The following is a 21,461-nucleotide window of genomic DNA, read 5'->3' on the forward strand; positions in this document are numbered from 1 at the left end:
CCTACTATTTAGGAATAGGCAATAGCTACAAAATATTTGCTCAGTAAAAGAGATAAGGATGCCTTCACCTTGTGTTGTCTCATACCAATGTGGAAGAGGTTACTGATAACAGCAGCTGCTCAAAAGTGTTTGACAACATTGTTATCAAACTTATGAGATGCATTCAAAAAGTATCCAACTTATTTTTTCTCACCAAAACTAATGCTACGTGGGCAAAATCCTTTGGGTGGGATGTGATATCACCCTTCCTGTGCATGCATGAAAATTTTCATGTCGAGAAGCCACATCAGTTTCCTACTGTTACACCTAGAGTACAGACATAGTGCACACTTGTCAGATTTTCGTTTTCAAACAAGATGACCAAACACATCAAGCAGAGACCATAAACCCAAGTCTCATCATCAGTGATGATGGTCTTCATGAATTCTGGTTAACACAGTCCAGCATGTTCTGAGCAATTTCCATGACATTACTTCTGCTGCTCTTCCAGCACCTTGGGTACAAATTTCATTGACACTCTCTGTATTCATAAACCCTCCATTAAAATAGAATGTTCTGATTCTGTGCTTATTCTCACTTCATGAACAATTTTCTGGACTGTTACATGGTGGTCTTCCATGACTATTCACTGAACCTTCTCAATTAACTCCTCATTTCGGCATGTGGAAGGCTTGCCCATGCATGCCTCATTGTCCACTGAGGTGTGGCCATGTTTGAAACAGTTGTACACTTCCTTGATCTGAGTTTTTCCAATGGTGTCTTCAGCAAAGGTCTACTGAATCTGTAGGAGGGTTTGAGCTTGAGTATCACCAAGCCTTTGGCAAAACTTGATGCAATGTCTCTGCTCAATGTTTTTGGTGAAACCGAAAATATGACAAGTGTACACTACATGGTCTGTACTCTAGGCATAACAACTAGGAACATAAAAGGTGGTGTCACCTACAATGCAAAGGATTTTGCCCACATAGCATTAGTTTTGGTGGGAAAAAATAAAGTTGGCTACTTTTGAATGCACTTCATATTTGCAAAACTATCCAGGGTGTTCACATCTTTAAAAATTGCAAATACTGGTGGAACATTTCAATAAAAACAATAATTCAATGCTCATATAACAGAATAATATTTTTCTATGAGACAAGGAACAAAAGTCACATATTGCTGAGGAAGTCAACTGCCTAGCAGACATGTCTAACATTGCTGCAAAACAGAACATCTAAAGTGAACTAGTGTAGAACTTATAGCTCTTCTATCACAGGCACATTGGGCTATGCAAAAACAGATTTGCATAAAAGCCTGGAAATGCTGGGGGAAGTTTCTGTTAAAAAAATTTCCTGGTTTAAAATAAAAATATTCAGTGTCAAGCATGAATAATGTGTGTGTGTGTGGGAAGAAAAAACAAAACCTTCAACTGTAGATAGATGGCCTGAAAATCTGGGGAGGGGAAGCTGATTACACTGACTCCAGTGCCCAAGTGGTACCTATCAATCCTGAAGAGAGAAAGGCAAAGTCAATCTCTGTCACATTTTCACATTGAGTTCAAATGTTGTTGAAGTCTGCTTTGCCTTTCATCCCTTAAGGGTTAATAAAATAGTTACCAGTTGAGCAACAAGGTCAATGTAATTGACTAGCCACCCCTCAACCACCACCACAAAACTTCAGGCCTTGTGCTTGTTGGAGAAAGAAAGAAAGAAAAAATATCAAATTATAAATTTCTAAAAGTTAACGTTTCAAGTGCCAAAAGAATGACATAAGACAATGAAACAGTCCTAATAGTTTATTACAGCCACAAAGTGTAGTTACAACTTGTACAGTATGACAATGTCTGACTAGTTGACATTCGTTGCATGCGTTCAGATGTTGTGCATGGCCTTGCAAGAATGGAGACAAGAAAAGGTAAGAGCTGTCTACTTGTTTGTTTTCATGTAGTTTGAGATATTGGTTATCGAATGGTAAAGCTGCAACAAAAATCTGCATCTTGTGAGCCCAAAACTAATCAACAGTAAAACGTTTAACTATACATTAATGTAAAGATCTCACTTTAATGAATATTTTGAGAAATAAGCCTATAGTTTTCTTTCCTTGCAGGCCTACAAAGTTTATTTGAAAAAAAAAAAAAAAAGGCTCATTTTTTTTTTTGTTTAAAAGAAAATATTCTATAACATAATTAGTTGCTTACAATGCCCAATTTTGTTTCAAGTTAGTTACAATGAATATATTATAACAGTAGAAATCTCAACAGCAAAAATATATTATTTTAGCAGTAATTGATCAAATCCACTAAAAGATATGTTTTATGACTATTGTTTCTGATTTATGTATATCTTACAGAAGAAAGAATTATATATAAAGGATAGGATTGTTAAATACAGTTTGTTGAAACAAAGTGAATAATGTGAAAAAGAAATACAGTTGAATTGATTTAAAATTTTCACCGAATTCTTTCTGCAAAGGTCGACAAATAAGAGAATGGCATGATGTCTTGTTACAGGAGAGACAACTCCATGTAACTTGAGATAAGATTGTACAAGACAAAGTAGTTTGTGCCACAATTGAAATCATTAAAAAACAAATACTGTTTAAATAAAGATTAGATAAAAAAAATGAAAACTTGCAAAACAAAAAAGAATACCTTTCATTAAAAGAAGATTAAGTGCTAATCTCCAACATAAAATATTCTTTGGTAATCTGAAGCTAAAAATATTGGGCAATAAAATAAACTGAATAAATTAAAGGACTCAATTTTGTGAATGTATAAGCTGTTAAGGGCAGAGATAGAAAGTAAGAAGAAACAGATTTTCTTTATTGAATTTCTTAGTTATATTTTCATCAACAATATTAATAATCAAAAACATAACAATAACAATGTTGCAGATGTGGTTTGGGGTTGGCTGAGTGTTATGACTGGACTGTAGAATGCATGCAAGTTCATACAATGTAGCTTTTGGACATCAAATCACAACTAGAATGAAAACCAGTGGATTGATGCAAGTCAAGACAAATAACTAGATGCACATTGCTTACCAAATAATAAATTATGAATATGAATTCTGAATGTCCATACACACAATCACATACACCCATTCCTTATCTCTTGGAGGTGGGGGAAAACATTTTCAACAACCCTAAATTTGCATAGTTAAAACAAAATTACAACAATTAAGAAAAAAAAAAACGAAACTGAATATTGATACATAAATGTATTTTGGAATGATGTGAGTATAAAAAATAACTTAAAAATAAAGCATATAACCTCAAATTTAGTTAAAAGATTTAATAAAAATATTTTAGAAACTAAAACTAGGTAAATGAAATTTTTTGTTCTGTTTTAGTTAAAAACCTCCAAACATGTTAAGTTTATTTGAAGTAAAACAAAGTATTAAGAGGTCTAAATAAAGTTTCAAGAACAATACAATGAGATAACCATATATACTTCCAGCCGAACAATGAATGGAAGAGATGAACAGAAAATGTATTAATTAAGCAATCAACAATTAACAGTAGATGGCACTACATTTCTTGGAATTTAAGATTTTTATACTTTCTAAAGAACTGAGATGAGTTTTAGACATAAATAGCTGTTTGATATGGAAGAAAATTATGATAGAAACTGTCAGGTTATGTGAAAATAACTTCATAAGAAATAGTACAGAGAAAGTAAACTATTTTAAAAAACACTTAGCACTAAATAGAATTCTTTTTATTATTTTATTAGCTTTCTTTTTTTTTAAATATGGCAAAGAGTTAATGACAATAACACGTTACTATATCCATCAAAGTATATGCAAATTTTTGTGTGCATATAAATTTTACACACATATATATATACACACACAGCTATCTAGCTAGTTAAATATTTCAATTTAGATAGTTGTTACTAAACAGCAGAGAATAAATAATATTGATTACAAAATGATATAGAGGAACTGGAACAGACTAATTAAACGACCAAACCTAAAGAAAATAAACTGATGTGTTAACATAATGTGTTAAGCTAAATTCGACTAGAAATGTAAACACTGGAATAACTAAAAACCCAATAGCTCTAAAATATAATTCAAAAACCAATCTTACACGTTTTTTTTTTTTGGTTTTTTTCCTTTTTTATTTTATTATCCCAGGCTACCTAGTTGATTGTTTTTTTTGACTGGAAAAAAAAAAGGAATGAAACAAAACTAATACTGAAGCAATGAGATGAAAGGGTCAGCAGAGTAGGCTGACCAATGTCAAACTTGTTGAGCAATGACAGCCTGAGAACACTGCTAGTAAAATTCTGCATGACTTCCCAGATAATGAGGATCTTGATACATCAGCAGTTGGTATATAACTCATGTCCAAGAAGAGAGGAGAGATCAGTGTTTGAGAACAATAGACTGATCAGGAGAGCAACACAATAACAAGGTCATTCCTAAAGATAATAGTATGGAATGCAACACATCTCATGACTTTAATTCCCACACTCCAAAAATTATTATAATAAAACAATTGGATACTTTACCAGTAATTTTAAGATATGTTTATTGCATTATGAATAAGTCTAAATAAATCTTTTGTGTTTGTTTTGAATCAAGAAGGAAAGTGTTGACTTAGGGAATAAAAGATGTTTGGATGAATATAATTGAAATTTTAATAGTATTTCCAAAATACCTCCTTTCTGATGATTCTGATAAGTAATCAAAAGTATAAGAAATTTAGACACTAAATCTGAACTGAATAAAGTGGCTATTTATTTCACTGTGATAAAGTGGCTATTTATTTCACTTATTGCTAATAACCAACAGAATTAAAAAAAAAAAAGAAAAAAAGAGAGAGAGGGAGAGAGACTTTTCAATGTTTTAAACATTTTACATTGTTTAATATAAAAAGTAGCAAAGTGGTCAGTTTAGTGGTTGGTGAACTATTGCCAGCTGTAAAATCTTACAGATACACAACATTTCAGGCTGAGTTTTTCTCTAATGGCAAACATACAGTCAATGAGACTGGAGAATAGTCAAGTGAGTCAAACAGTACCTCACAACCACATACCACTAGTGGCTTCAAAGTCTAGCAAATAAGCAGAGAGTTTTATTGTTTTGATGGTATTATCAGAAGGTAATAGAGAAATAAGTTATATAAACTTAATTTCAAAATGCTTTGGAAAAAAAAATTCCTGTAAAGCTATTTTATATATTATTTAAAAACAGCTATAAAAATAAGTTGTATAAATAATATCTCACTTGTATTATTGTTTATATTTTTAAATAAGCAAAAAAATTTCTTTTAATAAGCTGAAGAAAATAAAATAAGATGATGGTAACACTCTTGTTACACAATACTTTTAAAATCTTAATAATTTCAAATGTCTTTAAAACTTAATATCTCTTTAATTGTAAATTATACACTTGACTAATAACACCAATTTATACAACCAAGACAGTGCTGACACCTGATGGCAGGAATAAGAGACTGACTTTTAGAATATTATTTCAAGCCAACTCTAAAATATTGAAAAAAGAGTCAAGATTTGACAGTATTATTTCATAAAGAAATCCAGCAACAATGCCCATACCAGTCTGAGCAATTGAAAAAAAATGGCTGGTGTTGGCACAGTTACAGTTACTGCCAGTAACATGTAACATTCAAACTGTAGACAGTTTCCACGTGATCCCTTAACATCAGGTGTTTGCAAGTTCAGGATATTATCCTGCCGCTAACACTCATGCCTTTCAATTGTCTCTAATAGTTTCTTCTTTTGCTTGGATAAGTTGATTCAAGAGTTAATAGGTAGGTGTTTGAAAATCTGGAGCTTCTTTTTGCGCACTAAATGGTGGTTGCTGATATGGATCACCAGTCTCACTTCCTGGGAAGGAAGAATAGGGAGAGGAAACATTTGCTTCTGGTTCATAACCACTTGTGAAAGCTTCACCTGCACCCAAACGGTACTTCTGAACAGCCAAAAAAGTGAGAACACCCTGCAATAAATATTACAAAAGTTATAAATAAAACTGGTAGAAATAGGTAAAAAAAATATTTAAATACCAATGTTATAAAGAAATACATCAAAATCAGGGATGATAATCTATGGTACTATGGTACAGGTGCCAAGGACATGAAAAAAATTTCTTGGCACACAACATTGCTTTGCTATGTATCAAGACACTGACCTTGATTGAAACACATTGTACCATTTAATTAATAGTTGAATAGACAAGAATAGATACATTATTTTTAAAAAGAAAAAGAAAATTAGTCATATTAATAAAATGACTATCATTTATTTTGATTAACTTTAAATTCTTACTTTGAGCAATTGAAATGCATAAACAATGTAGTCTAGTTAGAAAAAGGATTAGGAAAAAAGTGAAACAATTCTTGAATCAGTTACCTTTATACAGATATAAACTGGAGCAGAGCAAACTGAGCCACTACATCCATAGTATCTCTTTCTTCACTAGTATATAATTATGTCAGTATAGATTAAAAACAAGATAAAGCCTGAAATGTTAGAATTCTACATTCCTCACACCAACTGAACTTATGAAACTGTAGTATAATGCCAATGTGGTTACCAAAAAGCATTTATACTGGCAGTTAATGCCAATTTGACAATTTTAGACAATGTTACATAGTCTATTATGAGTGTATATTGTTTTTAAACAATATATACATCAAACAGGAAGAAAACTTTGAAGACAACATTCTAAAACCATTTTTTATCCCTGCTACAGGAAGGTTTAGTTTTGCAGGCCCATAACAGACTTCTCTATTTTGCTCTGTTCTCTAAATCCACCTCACCAATCACCTTACCCTTATTTCCTCCACCATTTTCAACCATATCTTTCCCAATTTTTTCCTTGCCTACTTCTTTCCACATTAATTTCCACTACCCCTCTCACCCAGTAACTTTCCTACTTCCTCAGTACATGACCCAGTCAATCTTACCCAATTTTTCTTAATATGCATCACTGATTTTATTTCCCTCATCCTCTGTGATTAATTGCTCGTCTTCCCTCCCTTCTCTCTCTTTCTTTCAGCTTTACTCCATTTATCCAACGAACCATTCTCATTTCTTTTCTTTTCAGCCCTCTCTGTTGTTTCAGGTTCATTATCCATGCCTCATGCACATAAATCACAGCGCTTCTCACACGTGCAACATACACTCTACCCTTCAGTTTTAGCAAAACTGCGCACCCTCTTTTCAATAGCACACCACTAAGTTCCTGGAATTTCTTCCATGTATTTAGGTAACAAAATATTTTTCTTACACCTTCCATCCTAACCCCATTTCCAGTCCCCATCTCTCCTTTCTTCCAACAGCAATCTCTCTCCATACGCACCTGTATCTCCCTCATTAGTTAATAATCCTCTCACACTACTATATTATCCATGAACCCACCCAGTAAGAAAATTCTGAGGAGAGAGAGACTTAAATTAATTAACTGATTTATAATAAAGAGACATACATATAAAAATTTCTTTAGATGAAAGTACAAATGACAAACACAATGCAACTTCTAAACTCTCCTCAGCTTACTAATACAACAAATCAAACACCTATTTTTTTATATACTTCTCTACTTCATAACCAATATATTCATAGGGCACTAGTTCCAGTCAATACACCATTAAATTAATTTTCATTTTGTACCCTCATTCAAATATATCTACTTAGCAATACACACACATCAAACCATACTTATATAGGTGGTCTTGCTGCGGAATGAAATCCCAAAATCTTGGCAACAGTAGTTGTCAGAGTTTATTTAACTTATTGCCAATGTGATAAAGAATGATTTGTAGCCATATAGAAAATGTGTCTTAATACATACACATACACAGCTAGGTGTGTGTGTATGGGGGGGATGTGCAACTTGTGCAAGATTCCATCTAGATGCAATATAAAATGATGGTGGGATATTGCTGCAGAGAGAACTAAGAGACAAGTTTATGTATGTCAATGTAGATGAGGAATGAAAGTGCTACTATGAGAAACACTATGAATGTGGAGAATGTATGACAAATAGAGGGTCCACCTCAAAGAGTCCCAACAAAAGGACCAACCGTTGAAATTGACATCAGAGTGAATGGAGATACTCTAGAGAAGGGTAACCAGACACATCAAACTAACAAATGGGGTTATGAAAGTTGCAGAATGAGTCATAGCACAAATGAAGAAAATTCAGACCAGATGAAATGCAGTTCAGTTTTGTGCCAGGAAGAGATACTACCAATACAATAGTCTTATTGAAACAACTGCAGGAGATGCATTTACTCAACCCTTTTGCCACTGACCATTATCCTTATCACTCTCTAAGAAAATGGCAAGGGACCAGGAGATGTAGCAATTTGCTGTACTTGATAAAACATGTCAAGCTAAGTAAAAATTGCTGTCTTTCACTTGTACAGGCTTGTCCTTTTAGGTGCTGGTGCCACTTAAAAAGCACCGGTGCCAGTCATAGAAACAATGCTACAACAGACAGCTGGAGTCTGGACAGCTCCCTGCTAGTCAGCCCCATGTCAAACCATGCCAGCATGGAAACTGGACGTTAAACGATGATGATGACTTACCTAAACAACCATCAAAATCCCTCTATCACTCTACCTCTCTTCCATCCTAATGTCTGTAAAAAGAGATAGCATCAGATCTGTCCATATTCAGTCCCACTTACTACCCCCCCCCTACCACTAACCATTACTCTCTCTCTCTCTCTCCCTCATGTGACTCTTAGTTTAAATCTAGTCTCACCATAATTCATCTCTGTTGCTAGCCATCGCTTACTCTCTTATGATACGTCTGTTTGCTAGCCCATCTTACAGCTCATGCTGTTTTACATGTAACTATTAGAGTCTCTGATCCATTACCCCCCCCTACCATCCTATCACTGTTTCTCCCCCATAACACACACACTCCTCTTTCATTCTCTCAGTCATGTTCACCACAAGAACAGAGTGTATGTAGAATTCTTTAGTCTAGTATGGACAGCTTTGCTAGTGTTGGTACAACAAAATTCACCCAGAATCCTCAGTAACATGGCTGGTGACTGAATAAAGAGAGAGCAGTAACAGATCCTTACTTGCATCAAGGAAATGACAATTTCTCTAGTTCTAGTAACAGAACCACAATAAGATTCACTTAGTACACTTAGAAAGTGGTTGTTTTTAGGAAGGGCATCCAGCTGTGGAAACCAAGCTTAAAATAGAACATACAAGGAAGACAAGGCCCTTTGATCTTACACTTAAATACAGAGTGATTTGGACAATGATAACCCATCTAATTCATGTCACTATGGAAAGCAGACATCAAGTCTTTTAAGCATTGAAAACTGCTTATTAATTTTGGGTTTTACTTTGATGTTTAGCTTAATTCCAGCAAAATTATAATCTGTCAAATACTGTGCCTCTTAAAACTCAAACTTGTCCCATCATTCAAATCTTTCCATCTGGTTAGAACATAATCAATTATGTGCCATTTATTGGAACCAGGATGCAGTCAAGTTCTTTTGTAATCCCTACATTCAAAGAACCTGTTACAAACAGCGAAATTCAATTCTGTGTACATCAGTAGCTGATATAAACATTAGAATTTCCTAGCAGTTTCTTATTTCAAATGGGCCTTGAATATGAAAGATTTGCAAAGGCTAGAAAACAAACTGCTAGCAAGAATATCCCACAGAATGTGCATGAATGATAAAGCACAAATGAGTTGAGAGAGTAGTCTCTCTTGTAGTGTGCTTGTGTAAGAACAAATGATGTCTACAAGCAAATGAGTTATTTGCTGTATAAAGAAGTACCAAGTGGATTGAACCTGCAGAAGAGGAGATAGAGAAAAACTAAGGAAAAAGGTGTGGAAAACTTATTTCATGAAGCTGAATCTCACAAAAGAGATGATAGATTATAACAAGTAGTAAGATGCTGTCTTGGAGAAAATTTGTTCATTCCATGTAAGCATGTAAAGGAGCAGACATCATTCTTTAACATAACTATAAAATCAAGATTATTTCAGACAAAAATTACCTAATCAAAACATTAAAGCAAATACAAGGAATTAAAAACAAGTATTAAAAAAAAACATCTTTGCAAGTGTGAACCATAAGAAATGTAGATGATTGTTTCACAAAGTTATCAATATTGGATTTTTTTGATAATGACAACCAATATAGCGTAACTGTTACCTTCAAAGAATCGGAAAATAGATAAATGGGGTCTAAAGAAACTAGCATTGGACTATGTCTGCAAAAATCAGTTAATAAAATCCACACATTTGAAAATTTGTGGGGAGAGAACTTTCTTTTCTCTTTCTGAAGAATGGCCAGTTCCAAAATATTAAAATTTACAACTCCCCATGATATACAAGCTTATTCAAATTTGTAAAATCATACATACAATCAATTTTGTAGACACAATCCTTAGGAAAGGAATGAAACTAAATTGACCCATCAAATTACTCCATCATAAAATATAAATGTTTACTCCACATGATTCATGTCCTGTGAGATTGCTTCTTGAATTTAAAAAAAAAAGCAATTGGAAAAATGACAATTTTTTAACATGCCTGAAAAGCTCACACTCAGCAGAGAACATTTTGGTGGATTAAATATAGTATATCAATACAATGTATGTATTAACTATGAAAGACCTGATGATTTTCACTCGCTGTATAAACTCATTTAAAATACATAAAATAAGGGGTGTATAGCAGTAAATGTCTTTTGGGATATCTCTACATTGACAATCTGTGATATGCACATCATATAACTTGTAAGGATACTTACAAAGCTAAGAATTGAAAAGAAAGAGAATGCAATAGCAGCTTGAATATCATCTTTGCCATGATCCTTTGGAAGCACTGATTTAGTCTTCCTCCATGAATCAGCAAGGTAACAGAAGCACACAAACCACATAAATGTCCAGGCTCCTAAAAGTAGAAAGAAGGAAAATATTTGAGATTATTACAGAAATTTTCTCCTTCAATTAATAAAAAAATTAATTTCTTGCTAACTAACAAGATAGTTAAATGTAAATATCAGCTACCATACACAGCTAACAAATGAACTAAAGTCCATCCAGAACAAATTTATAATTTCTTTTATTCTTTTACTTGTTTTAGCCAGTAAAAATATTTTATTTTTACTTTGAAATATACTTGAAATGTATTTAGTTGTCAAATCAACCTTAAGACTTATTCTATCAGTCACTTTTTGCTAAATAGTTAAGTGGTGAGGAGGTGAATCAACAGACTACTAACAGGTGAGAAACAAACAAGCATGCATATACACACACACATTCACACTTTTCACCAACCGAATTTAGTTACAAAATATTGGTCAGCTTTAGTAGAAGACATTTCCATACAGTGCCACACACTGGGACTGAACTCAAGATCAGGTGGTTGTGAAGTGAACTTCTTAACTACACAACCATATATCTTTTGTTCATAATAATTAATTGGAAAGAAGCACTACTAAATAGAAACCAAACTAGAAAGAAAATTCAGTCTACAAACTTCAAAGAACCAACAAATAAAAAGAGGGTTTGAGTAAACTAGTATTGGCTTGTGTCCACAAAATCAATCAATAAAGTTCCCAAATTTGAAAATAAAGACAATATTTTATAATCAGGATAAAATATTACAGCATTTAAATTTAGAGGATAGTTTGGGGTGGTGTAGCAGTATTATAGATTATTACGTAGAAGACATATAAGAGAGGGGCACTTACAGGTATCTTAGTTTGATTGGAAGTAGTTCAGAAAGTGTTTGTGAAGTTCTGACAAACATTAGTTTGAGCAAAATGAAGTTTGGGTTTGTACCAGGTCCTATCTGTAGTGGAAAACAACTGCTAGAGCAGTTCTTCACAAACAACGCTACTTTGCATTTCTTGACATGAAAAGTCTGTTGAATATGTCCCACAATCTGTTGTCTATGGGACATTGAGAAAAAGATGGGTAAGAGTTACTAAAGTATCAGGGTGAGGTAATAAAAAGTAAGGTTGTCAACTAGTTTAGTGAAGAGTGTACAGATAAGTGTTCACTAAGATTATGTCCTGACTTCTACTCATAAATTCTTCAGGCAATAACAATGGTGCTCAGGACTGGATGTCCCTGAGAACAACTGTATGTTGATAATATGATTTATACTGCAGAATGTAACACAGCTAAAAGAAAAATGTTTCATACCCAGAATGATATTTTTCAATTCAAAGGCCTTAACACTTTAGCATTTAACCAGCCTTATCCAACCAATATATCCTGTTTTATGTTCAAACTGGCCAATTCTAGCCTCTCACATCTAACCTACAATATCATTCTGAAAATATACACTCATCAAAATCTGAAGACTAAAAGCTAATACATGATTAATTCAAAACAATGTGAATAAATAGGTATTATATTTTACAGAGTAATCTGAATGCTGAAGGGTTAAACAACAAAATATTGTACTTGTTTTATGGTCAAACTAGCCAGATCTAACCTCTCACACCAACCCCCCAATGTCATTCTAAAAACAAATAGTTAGACCATCAACATTTCAAAGCTACAAGATAATGCATGATTAATTCAAAACAATGTGAATAAATGAGCATTACATCTGACAAAGTAATGTGAATGCTTAAGGATCAAGGTCATTGTAGCAAAAGTCAGGTATTAATGAGAAATGAGCACACAAAACCTCAGAATTATCTAACAAGTGGCTTTGCTCAATATGTAGAAAACGAAAGGGTAAAACCTCTACACTGTCTACTCAGTTGAAGCAATTAGTATATAAAAAGAATGTAGTGGGATATCTGTCAGGCTGGCTAGGAAGTAGGACATCAGATCTGATGAATACAAATACTAAATGCATGCTTGAATGAGACTAAGAACTATTCAGATAGCTTGCAAGAATTGGTGATAGCTTTTGGGTGATCTAATTAGTGCTGAGTATGATTGGAGAGATAGTATATTAACTGGAGCAAGGCAGATATGGAAGTTTAGGGAAATGTTATCTATATTGACAAAAATTTTTTTTCTTTCTGTGCAAAAGACTTTGAAGCATATGTAAGGCGTGTTATACTACATGGGATATAAAAATTGAATGTCGAAGCTCTATAGAGGCTGATGAGAAAGGAGATGAATATACCTTTATTATCTTGCATGAAAGGCATATCATAAGCGAGTTGGTATTAATGGCATTAGTTGTTGTGTGCAAGGAAGACTACTGAGCTACTTTGGAGATGTGTTGTGAATGGATAGGAGTACAGGGTGAAAAAGCATAAAGAAATGGTAAAATAAAACCTCAGAAATTTAGGCCTCATATTTGAGTTGACAAAACACTATGATAAATGGTAACATAGCACACATAAGACATACCCAATCTATGCTGACATGGAGAAGAATGAACATAGAAATAGCATTATTCAAAAGATGCAATTTAATAACAATTAATTCCAAAGTCTTATTATTCTGTTGCATCGCACCTCTTAGTTATATTACATGCAATTAGTTGTGGAGATATATACATAATATTCAGAGGACTTGGACTAGTGGTTAAAGCAGAGAGTTTTTCAGAAAATCAAAATCAATATACATAAGTGAAATTGTAATACAAGATAAAAGCAGTTTCCCTGAAACACTGTTATAATATTAGTTCCCTGATCTCAGTGAAAGAATAATGATGCTAAAATGTTTACCTGAGAAGCCCAAGTCTCCAAGAACAGCATATTTACGATGTTGTACACTGCTGATGTTATCAAATACTGCATCAATGACCAAAAAGATAATGCAAGCAAGAAAAGCCAACACTCCTATAGCCGAACCAAATCGACACGCATTGGCATCATCGTTAAATTGGCATTTTTGAAGATACCATCCTCCTGACGATATACAGCCAAATACCACCACTGAAAACAGCTGTAATAGAGACAAAACATGAATTTAGAGAACATAAAAATAAAATAAAACATCTGTAAAAGTAAAAAGAGAACAATTATTATAATACCTGAAACAACTGGGGAGTATGATTAAAATGCGATTTAACTGTCAAAAATAACCCGCCTGAAATAGCCCGTTTTAAAGTGTTCATATCTAAATTGAATTGAAATATAGCTATAACTTCATGTAAAAACTTTTTATGTTCCAAACACCAAATTAATAATGATAAAGTTAGTTATTTTACTATATAGATTTTAGTTCCTTAGGAAAATTTTGATAAAGAATATCAAAAGAATTTTAGTCTTTTAGAAAATATCTAAAAAATAAAACAAGGAAATCTGTGGTTTGTCATCTAGTGTAACTAATGGATATGATACAAATTGGATTTGAATTAAGAAAACTATAACAAAACTAAAGTTATACAACAGCATTCATAAATATACATATGAAGATGTTAAAAAAAAATGTAAGCTTATGTTCAGTGAAGGAAGTCATTATTATATAGTTTTAACAGAAGAGAGTTGCCATTTGATACATTGTCTTTTATCTTTTACTTGTTTCAGTTATAGGAATGCAACCACGCTGGGGCACCACTTTCAAACAAATCGACCCCAGTACTTACATTTTTTTCTTTTTTGAAGTGCAGCACTTATTATATTAGTCTCTTTTGCTAAACTGCTAAGCTATGAAGACATAGACAAAGACCAATTGTCAAGTAGTAGTGACAGCAGGGTGACAAATACAGACAGAAAGACACAAACAAGCAACAAGCTGCCCCATGGTTTCTGCCTGCTAAATTCACTCAAAAGGAATTGGTCAGACTGGGGCTATAGCAGAAGATACTTACTCAAGGTAACATGCAGTGAAACTGAACCAGAAATCACAAGGTTGCAAAGCAAGCTTCTTAACCACACAGCCATGCTTATGACCATACTAGATGATTTTAAGGTGCTGATGTTGCTAACAGATTGTGATTCTGATTTGATTTCATTTCACCATTCATTTTATGCAGCTTTGGTGGTGGAGGTGGAATATGGACATCAATGGTGATAGGTGAACTTTTAAAAATCTTATACTTGCAATTGAGATTACAAAAGTTATGAGATTATATACCAGCTGATAGGGTGGCCTCTGGTGGTATTACCCACAGGGTCAGGCCCTTCTGTTGTTAGACAGTAACATTAATTACTAAATGCTCTTCACTTAACCTCTGAAAAAGAGCAGTCCAATTGTGCATAAGTGTAATAGGAATTGTGCCAATTCCTACTGCATTAAATAGAAAAAAAAAATAGTGCAGTGGGAATTGGCATAAAAAGTATCTTCTGGAAGGAAGCCTAGTTTGAGTGCTTGCAATGGCCTGGACTCCACTAAAAGGTACCAAATAGTTAGTAGGCAATTTTGAACCAGGCAGTATGTTCCCACCTCTCCCACTAAAAAAGTGCAGAAGCATCTCATTTATACACACAAAACAAACACAAAATGCAGTTGCACTGATTGACTTAATTTAGGAATAAAGTTATGGACAATTGTGATGATTAATAGTTGAATTCTTTTCATTAATTTAATTAAGGCAAGGAAGAAACCAAGAGGTTGAAACAGTTGCATAAAGTCTCAGGAAGTAACAACTACCTTTGTTGACAATAGATTAACAGATAATGGTCAAATGATGATAATATATAGCTACATCGAGAGAAGAATAAATTAATATTTTGAATGAAATATAGACTGGGTATGAAAAACATTGTTTAAAACAAAGAAAAAAGAGACAGGCAACAGCTGTTGAGATACAGTTTATGTCAGAGGCAAGTAGATATTGTGTTCAACAGAAATTAGGTCCTTTGTTAAAAAAGGTAGGACCAAGAAATAGTACGACAACAGTTGTGTAAATTATGCTGATAAATGCTTGAAGGATGAGTAAAAAGCCTTTTGAAATTTGCAATTACATTAGACCAACACTAATTCTAAATTGGGAGCAAGAAACACTGTGTATAGGAAAGGAGGAGGTGAGACCAAATGCACACTGATCAATCATCAGTCTCAAATCATAATGCCACAGTGGTGTTACTAGAGTCACTATAGTTCTGCAGTTCAATTCTTGCAGTAGTTTTGAAGGGATTGTTGTTTAGTGTTAGGTCAGCCTTGGTGGACAGATCTATGAGTAAAAGCATTCCTATCCATCTTTTTTTGGCATACAAGGCAACATTACTCAATGCACTCTTTTTTAAAGACTAGATGATTCAAAGAAAATTTGACCATTAATTCTAGTAGATGAAGTAACCTATAGTGGCCTTCTAATAGGTTCTTGAGGTCTATCATGGAGGTGTTGCTATGGTTACTGCAGTCCACTATTTAGGTCTTGTGGTTAGTATGTGGTCTGTCATGACAAGTTGTTGTTATGCAGTCCTAAGTCAGCCCAGTGTGCAAGTAGTTTACTGAATGATGAGATGTGACCTACAGATCCATGTTCCCAGTTAAACAAGTCTCTGTCTAGCTGAGGGCCATGCTTCCCATGATGACAGACAATGATAAATCAGATGAGTAGTGTAACAAGTTGGATATACTACCCTCTTTCCACTGTCCAGTCTATTCCTGTGTGCCCAGAGATTCTACTAGTGACTGCAGCAGATGTAAGCAAAGTAGACTCAACAGAGGTGCAACAATTACTATTCCTCTGCATTCATTATTGGTTGTGTGTGTCTTAATGTTATTGATAGTGTAGCTTTTTCTGTGTGTATGTGTTTTCATGCCTGTCTGGGTAGAGAGAGAGATGGCATTATTTTAAGGAGTTGCTCTCATAGTGCTCCAGGGATGTTGTACATGTGGTTAGGTATATCGAAGTGAATTTTCACTTAGTGACAGAGACTGAGTGGGGGAAGGTTTTGAAGCTTAATGCAACAACAACCTATACCCCTCAAGGTGGGCTTTCATTTTTAGTATTTTTGTTTTGTTTAGTGCACTGTTTCATGTTCATTATAATTTATTATTCTGATGAGTGAGACAACGGAGGGATTGAGAGAGAGAGGTTCTGGAAATAGGTGTTTGAAAGCAAGGGTTTGACGGTAAACCTCGGGAAGACAAAGGTGATGGTGAATGGGGTGAAAGGAGAAGGGTAATGGCAAATGTGGTGTTGTGTATGAGAGGTGAGAAACGGATTCATGGTAGATGTACAAAAATGAAGGTAATCAAGACTGGCAAGAGTGTTTGTTTGTGGAAGATGTGAGAAAGGAGCTGGAGGGCTGGCAAAGTCACTGGAAACACTAAGTGACGAGGTGGAGACGGTGAGAGGGTTTTGTTATTTGGGAGATAGGGTGGATGTGAAGCAGCTGTGACAACCAGAGTGAGACTTGACTGGGTAAAGTTCAGGGAATGTGGAGCGTTGTTATGTGGAAAAAAGTTTTCATTGAAGATGAAAGGAAAGGTCCATAGGAGTTGTGTGAGAGATGTAATGCTGTATGGGAATGAGACATGGTGTTTGAGGGAGAGAAAGATGGCAATTTTGAGAAGGACTGAGAGAGCAATAGTGAGGGAAATGTGTGGGGTGAAGCTGTTTGATAAGAGGAGGACTGAGGACTTGATGGGGGATGCTGGGGCTGGAGGAGTCAGTGGAATGGCTGGCAAGGGCAAATGGAGTGTGGTGGTATGTGTTGAGGAGGGATGAGGAGCTTGTTCTGAAGAGGGTACTAGAGTTTGAGGTAAATGGATAATGAAAGCGAGGTAGACTGAGGAAAATGTGGAGGGGACAGGTGGAGGAGAAGATTGGGAGGGTTGGCTTGAGAAAGGAGGATGCCCAAAACTGGGCAAGATAGTGAGATGGTGTGAGGGTGGTTGCTTTGGCATTGAGGTAGATCCAGCCACCCCTGTTAGAGTGGACAAAACCTGGATTCAAAATGATGGATGATGATGATGTAGTGAAGTTGGGGACCCAAGTAAGACTAATAGTCTATGATGGATCAAGTGTTTGTATACTGTTGTTGTAGTTTGTGTGGTGACCACATGCGCGAGCATTTTACTTTCTTTTATGCTTGTGGTCCTCTACTATTTGTCTCCTGTTTGTGTGAGTGTGGTATGTTAAGTTGTTTAATATGAAATGAAGGTCGATTGTATTCTGGTGTAGCTTATAAGAAAGGAGACAGCAGACTTGGTAAGTGTTTCTTTAAGCCTATTGTGGAACTGGAGTTTCAAGGTGATTTAAGTTGGAGTTGTTGTGCAACAGTGACTTGAGAAAGGCAAGGAAGCTGTGAATGTGACGTCATCTAAAAATGAAGCTGTATGCTTTGTGGAGGGGTGGGAAGGCTATTTTGGAGTAAGTTGCAAGACGTGAATGAGAGGACAAATCTTGGTGATACTTTTATAGTGGTGTTACTACAATTCTCTGTTCAGACCTTACTGCCTTGAAGTGGTTTGTCCTGTCAGTGTTAGCCTCATGATTAGGCCACTGTAAGTACATATCCTTACAGAAATTAACAAAGTTTCACAATTTCACAATCAAGTTATTTGCAGGTATCCTTTGTATAAAGATGTGTGTTGCCAAATTTGTTTAACCATCAGATGTTATGGACAATCCTTGGCTATCTATGAGAAAGGAATCTAAATTTTCCATCCCATTCTCACTTACATGATAAATCACCACAGACTGTATCATCATCATCATCATCATCATTTAACGTCCGTTCACCATGCTGGCATGGGTTGGACGGTTCGACTGGGGATCTGGGAATATATATGTATATATGAACATAATCCAACACTGATTCATTCTACCAGTATTTGGAAAATTAAAGACTTCAGTGTGCATGTTGTAATATATCATACAGTTGCATGCTGTAAGACATCACAATTTTTTGATAATACAAATTATCTAAAGGACACATGTACATTTTTACAATCAGTTGAGTAAACTTTGCTTTGATTATTGTAGCAAATTGGATCTTCTATATTATTTGAATATTCTGTTTCAAACCAGTATTTATAAACCATATCTTGTGTAATTATCACTGCACCATTCACAACTAAATAGAAATAATGTAGGATAGAGAGAACTGTTAAAAAGTGCCAGGGACAACACAACTTCTGTAGAATGGTGAATGAAATCTGCTCTCTTATTTGTCTAAGAGAGCCATTACTCCAAATAGGAACTGAATTGAACCGTAACTCATTCAAGCCATGCTAGCATGGAAAGTGGGCATAAAATGAAGATATTCTACCAACAAAATAAAAAGAGGTTTACTTTTTCCAACAAGAGAAACTGAAGTGAATTGGTATCTCAAACAGTTACAGTAAGGAAGGTTAACTGAAGAATATGCAATGATAATAACAATTGAAACAGTTATTTTGTATTCAAAAACAAAGGACTAAGATTCCTGGTGCTTTGCTCATAAAGACCACAGCAAAAGTGTTAAGACTGATCCTTCTGGTGGTGTAAAGCACTCATGCAGTGCCATGTAAAGTGCCTGTGCGGCATCATGTAAAAATGCCCATGTGGTGTCACGTAAAAGCTCCTGTGCAGTGTCATGTAAAAGCTCCTGTGTGGGGCCACATCAAAGTGCCTGTGCAGTGTCATGTAAAAGTGCCTGTGCAGTGTCATGTAAAAGTGCCACGTAAAAGCACCTAACACAGTCTGTGAAGTGGTTTGCATTAGGAAGGGCATCCAGCCACAGAAACCATGCCAAATCTGACTGGAGACTGATGCAAGCCTCCAGCTTGCCAGTTCTGATCACACTGTCCAATCCATACCAGCATGGATAATAGATGTATGATGATGATGGTTCAGTGATAAACAAAGAATGGGTCTTTACGTGATTACTTAACTTGCCAGAAATAGCTGCCAAATCATCCTAAATTCACATCATATCTTTAACAACAAAGGCTAAATTGTACACAGTCCTGAGCTTTAAAAAAAAAAGACTAAGATAGACAAGGCTAGAAAACCTTTGATCAGGTTTGCCTGATAGAGACTGGGGTCAGACTAAACAATAGAGTGAATAATAAAAGTTAAAACCAAAGAAAATTTACATACTATGCTAATTGTTAATGCTTTTCCATTGGAGGAATTAAAAGAGAGTAAAGAAATTAAACAATATTGAAGTTTTAAAACAATACAGTAGTTAAAAAGAATTGATATTTATGAAACAAAAAATCAATAACAAAAAATAAACAAACTAATAATACTACTAAGTAGAATTATATATTTTGCTATATAATTCAACTGTATGTAAAGTCAGTCTAACTTACACACCACTAGATCATAAATTCAACTCAGAATGTTCATCAGTGAAAAAGGAACTTACTCATTAGATTAATTACAGACTCTTTTCAGTTTACATACCAGTGGAATCTGTTCTTTTTTTTACCCCCTCTTTTTCATTTGTTGGCTATGAGAGAGATTGTTGAATATGGTGAAGTGTTGATTATAGGTCAACGATAACAACATGAAATAGTCAATGTAGCCTAAAAAAATTAGGATGGTTAGGATAAAAAAAGACAAAGTGATATCCTGAAAAATTTCAGTGTTGAAATTATGGTGCATTTTTTTCTGTTTTATGTGTGTCGAATGGAGTTTACATATACAAACATTTATAAACTGTGCAAGCAAACATGATTAATTGCAGGATATACTTTCTATCTATGACACACATTAGCACATATTTTTCAGCTAGACACATCAGGTCATGTCGACTGGTGTATGTAATCATGGGAACACATCACAACAGCTACTGCAGGGGCCGAACAATTATTTCTATGTCAAAGGTTTATCAATATTTATAATATAAAGTGGAAAGCTGGCAGTATCATTAGCATATCAGGCAAAATGCTTTGCAGCATTTCATCCGTCTTCACATTCTGAGTTCAATTCTGCCAAGGTTGACTTTGCCTTTCATCCTTTTGGGGTTAACACTAGGCTTGATGTAATCAACTTACCCCTCTCCCAAAATTGCTGACCCTGTGCCAAAATTTGAAACCATTATTTAAGCTAAGTAAAATTGATGTCATCCATATATACAGGCTTGTCCTTTACAGGTGCTGATGCCACATAAAATGCACTCATGTCAGTGTCACATAAAAAGCCCTCATGCTGGTGGTGTGTAATATGCATCCAGCACACTCTGCAAAGTGGTTGGCATTAGGAAGAGCATCTAGCAATAAAAACCATGGCACAACAGACAACTGGAGTCTGGACAGCTCCCATCAAACCATCCAACCCATGCTAGCATAGAAAATGGATGTTAAACAATGATGATGATGATGATGATGAAATAAGGTGGTGAGCTGGCAGAATCATTAGCACACCAGGCAAAATGCTTAGCAGCATTTCATCTGTCTTCCCATTCTGAGTTCAAATTCTGCCAAGGTTGACTTTGCTTTTCATGCTTTTGGGGTTGATAAAATAAGAACACTGGGATTGATGCAATCGAGCCCCACCCCCGCCAAAAAAACTGAAACCAATATTTTTAATATAAATCAAGTGAGATGTAAATATGCATGTTTAGGACAGAACCTCTAGTCTAATCATGAGAGAGAGAGAGTGTGTGATTATTAAACATATAATAATAAAAAGTGAGAGATAAAAGCACAACAAT

General features: G+C 34.7%; 1 protein-coding gene across 1 annotated transcript in view; it reads right to left on the reverse strand.

Moving 5' to 3' along the window:
* Positions 1-1,759: 1,759 nt before the first annotated feature.
* Positions 1,760-21,461, reverse strand: part of LOC115209066 (synaptogyrin-1) — a 74,230-nt gene continuing 54,528 nt past the window's right edge. The window contains exons 2-4 of the mRNA XM_029777144.2: positions 13,644-13,863; positions 10,749-10,891; positions 1,760-5,948 (exon numbers count right to left, since the gene is read on the reverse strand). Coding sequence (XP_029633004.1) covers positions 5,754-5,948; positions 10,749-10,891; positions 13,644-13,863 — 558 coding nt within the window. The 3' untranslated portion in view covers positions 1,760-5,753. The remainder of the gene's footprint in view (positions 5,949-10,748; positions 10,892-13,643; positions 13,864-21,461) is intronic.

This window comes from Octopus sinensis, linkage group LG3 (genome assembly GCF_006345805.1).
Source record: "Octopus sinensis linkage group LG3, ASM634580v1, whole genome shotgun sequence".
NCBI lineage: Eukaryota > Metazoa > Mollusca > Cephalopoda > Octopoda > Octopodidae > Octopus > Octopus sinensis.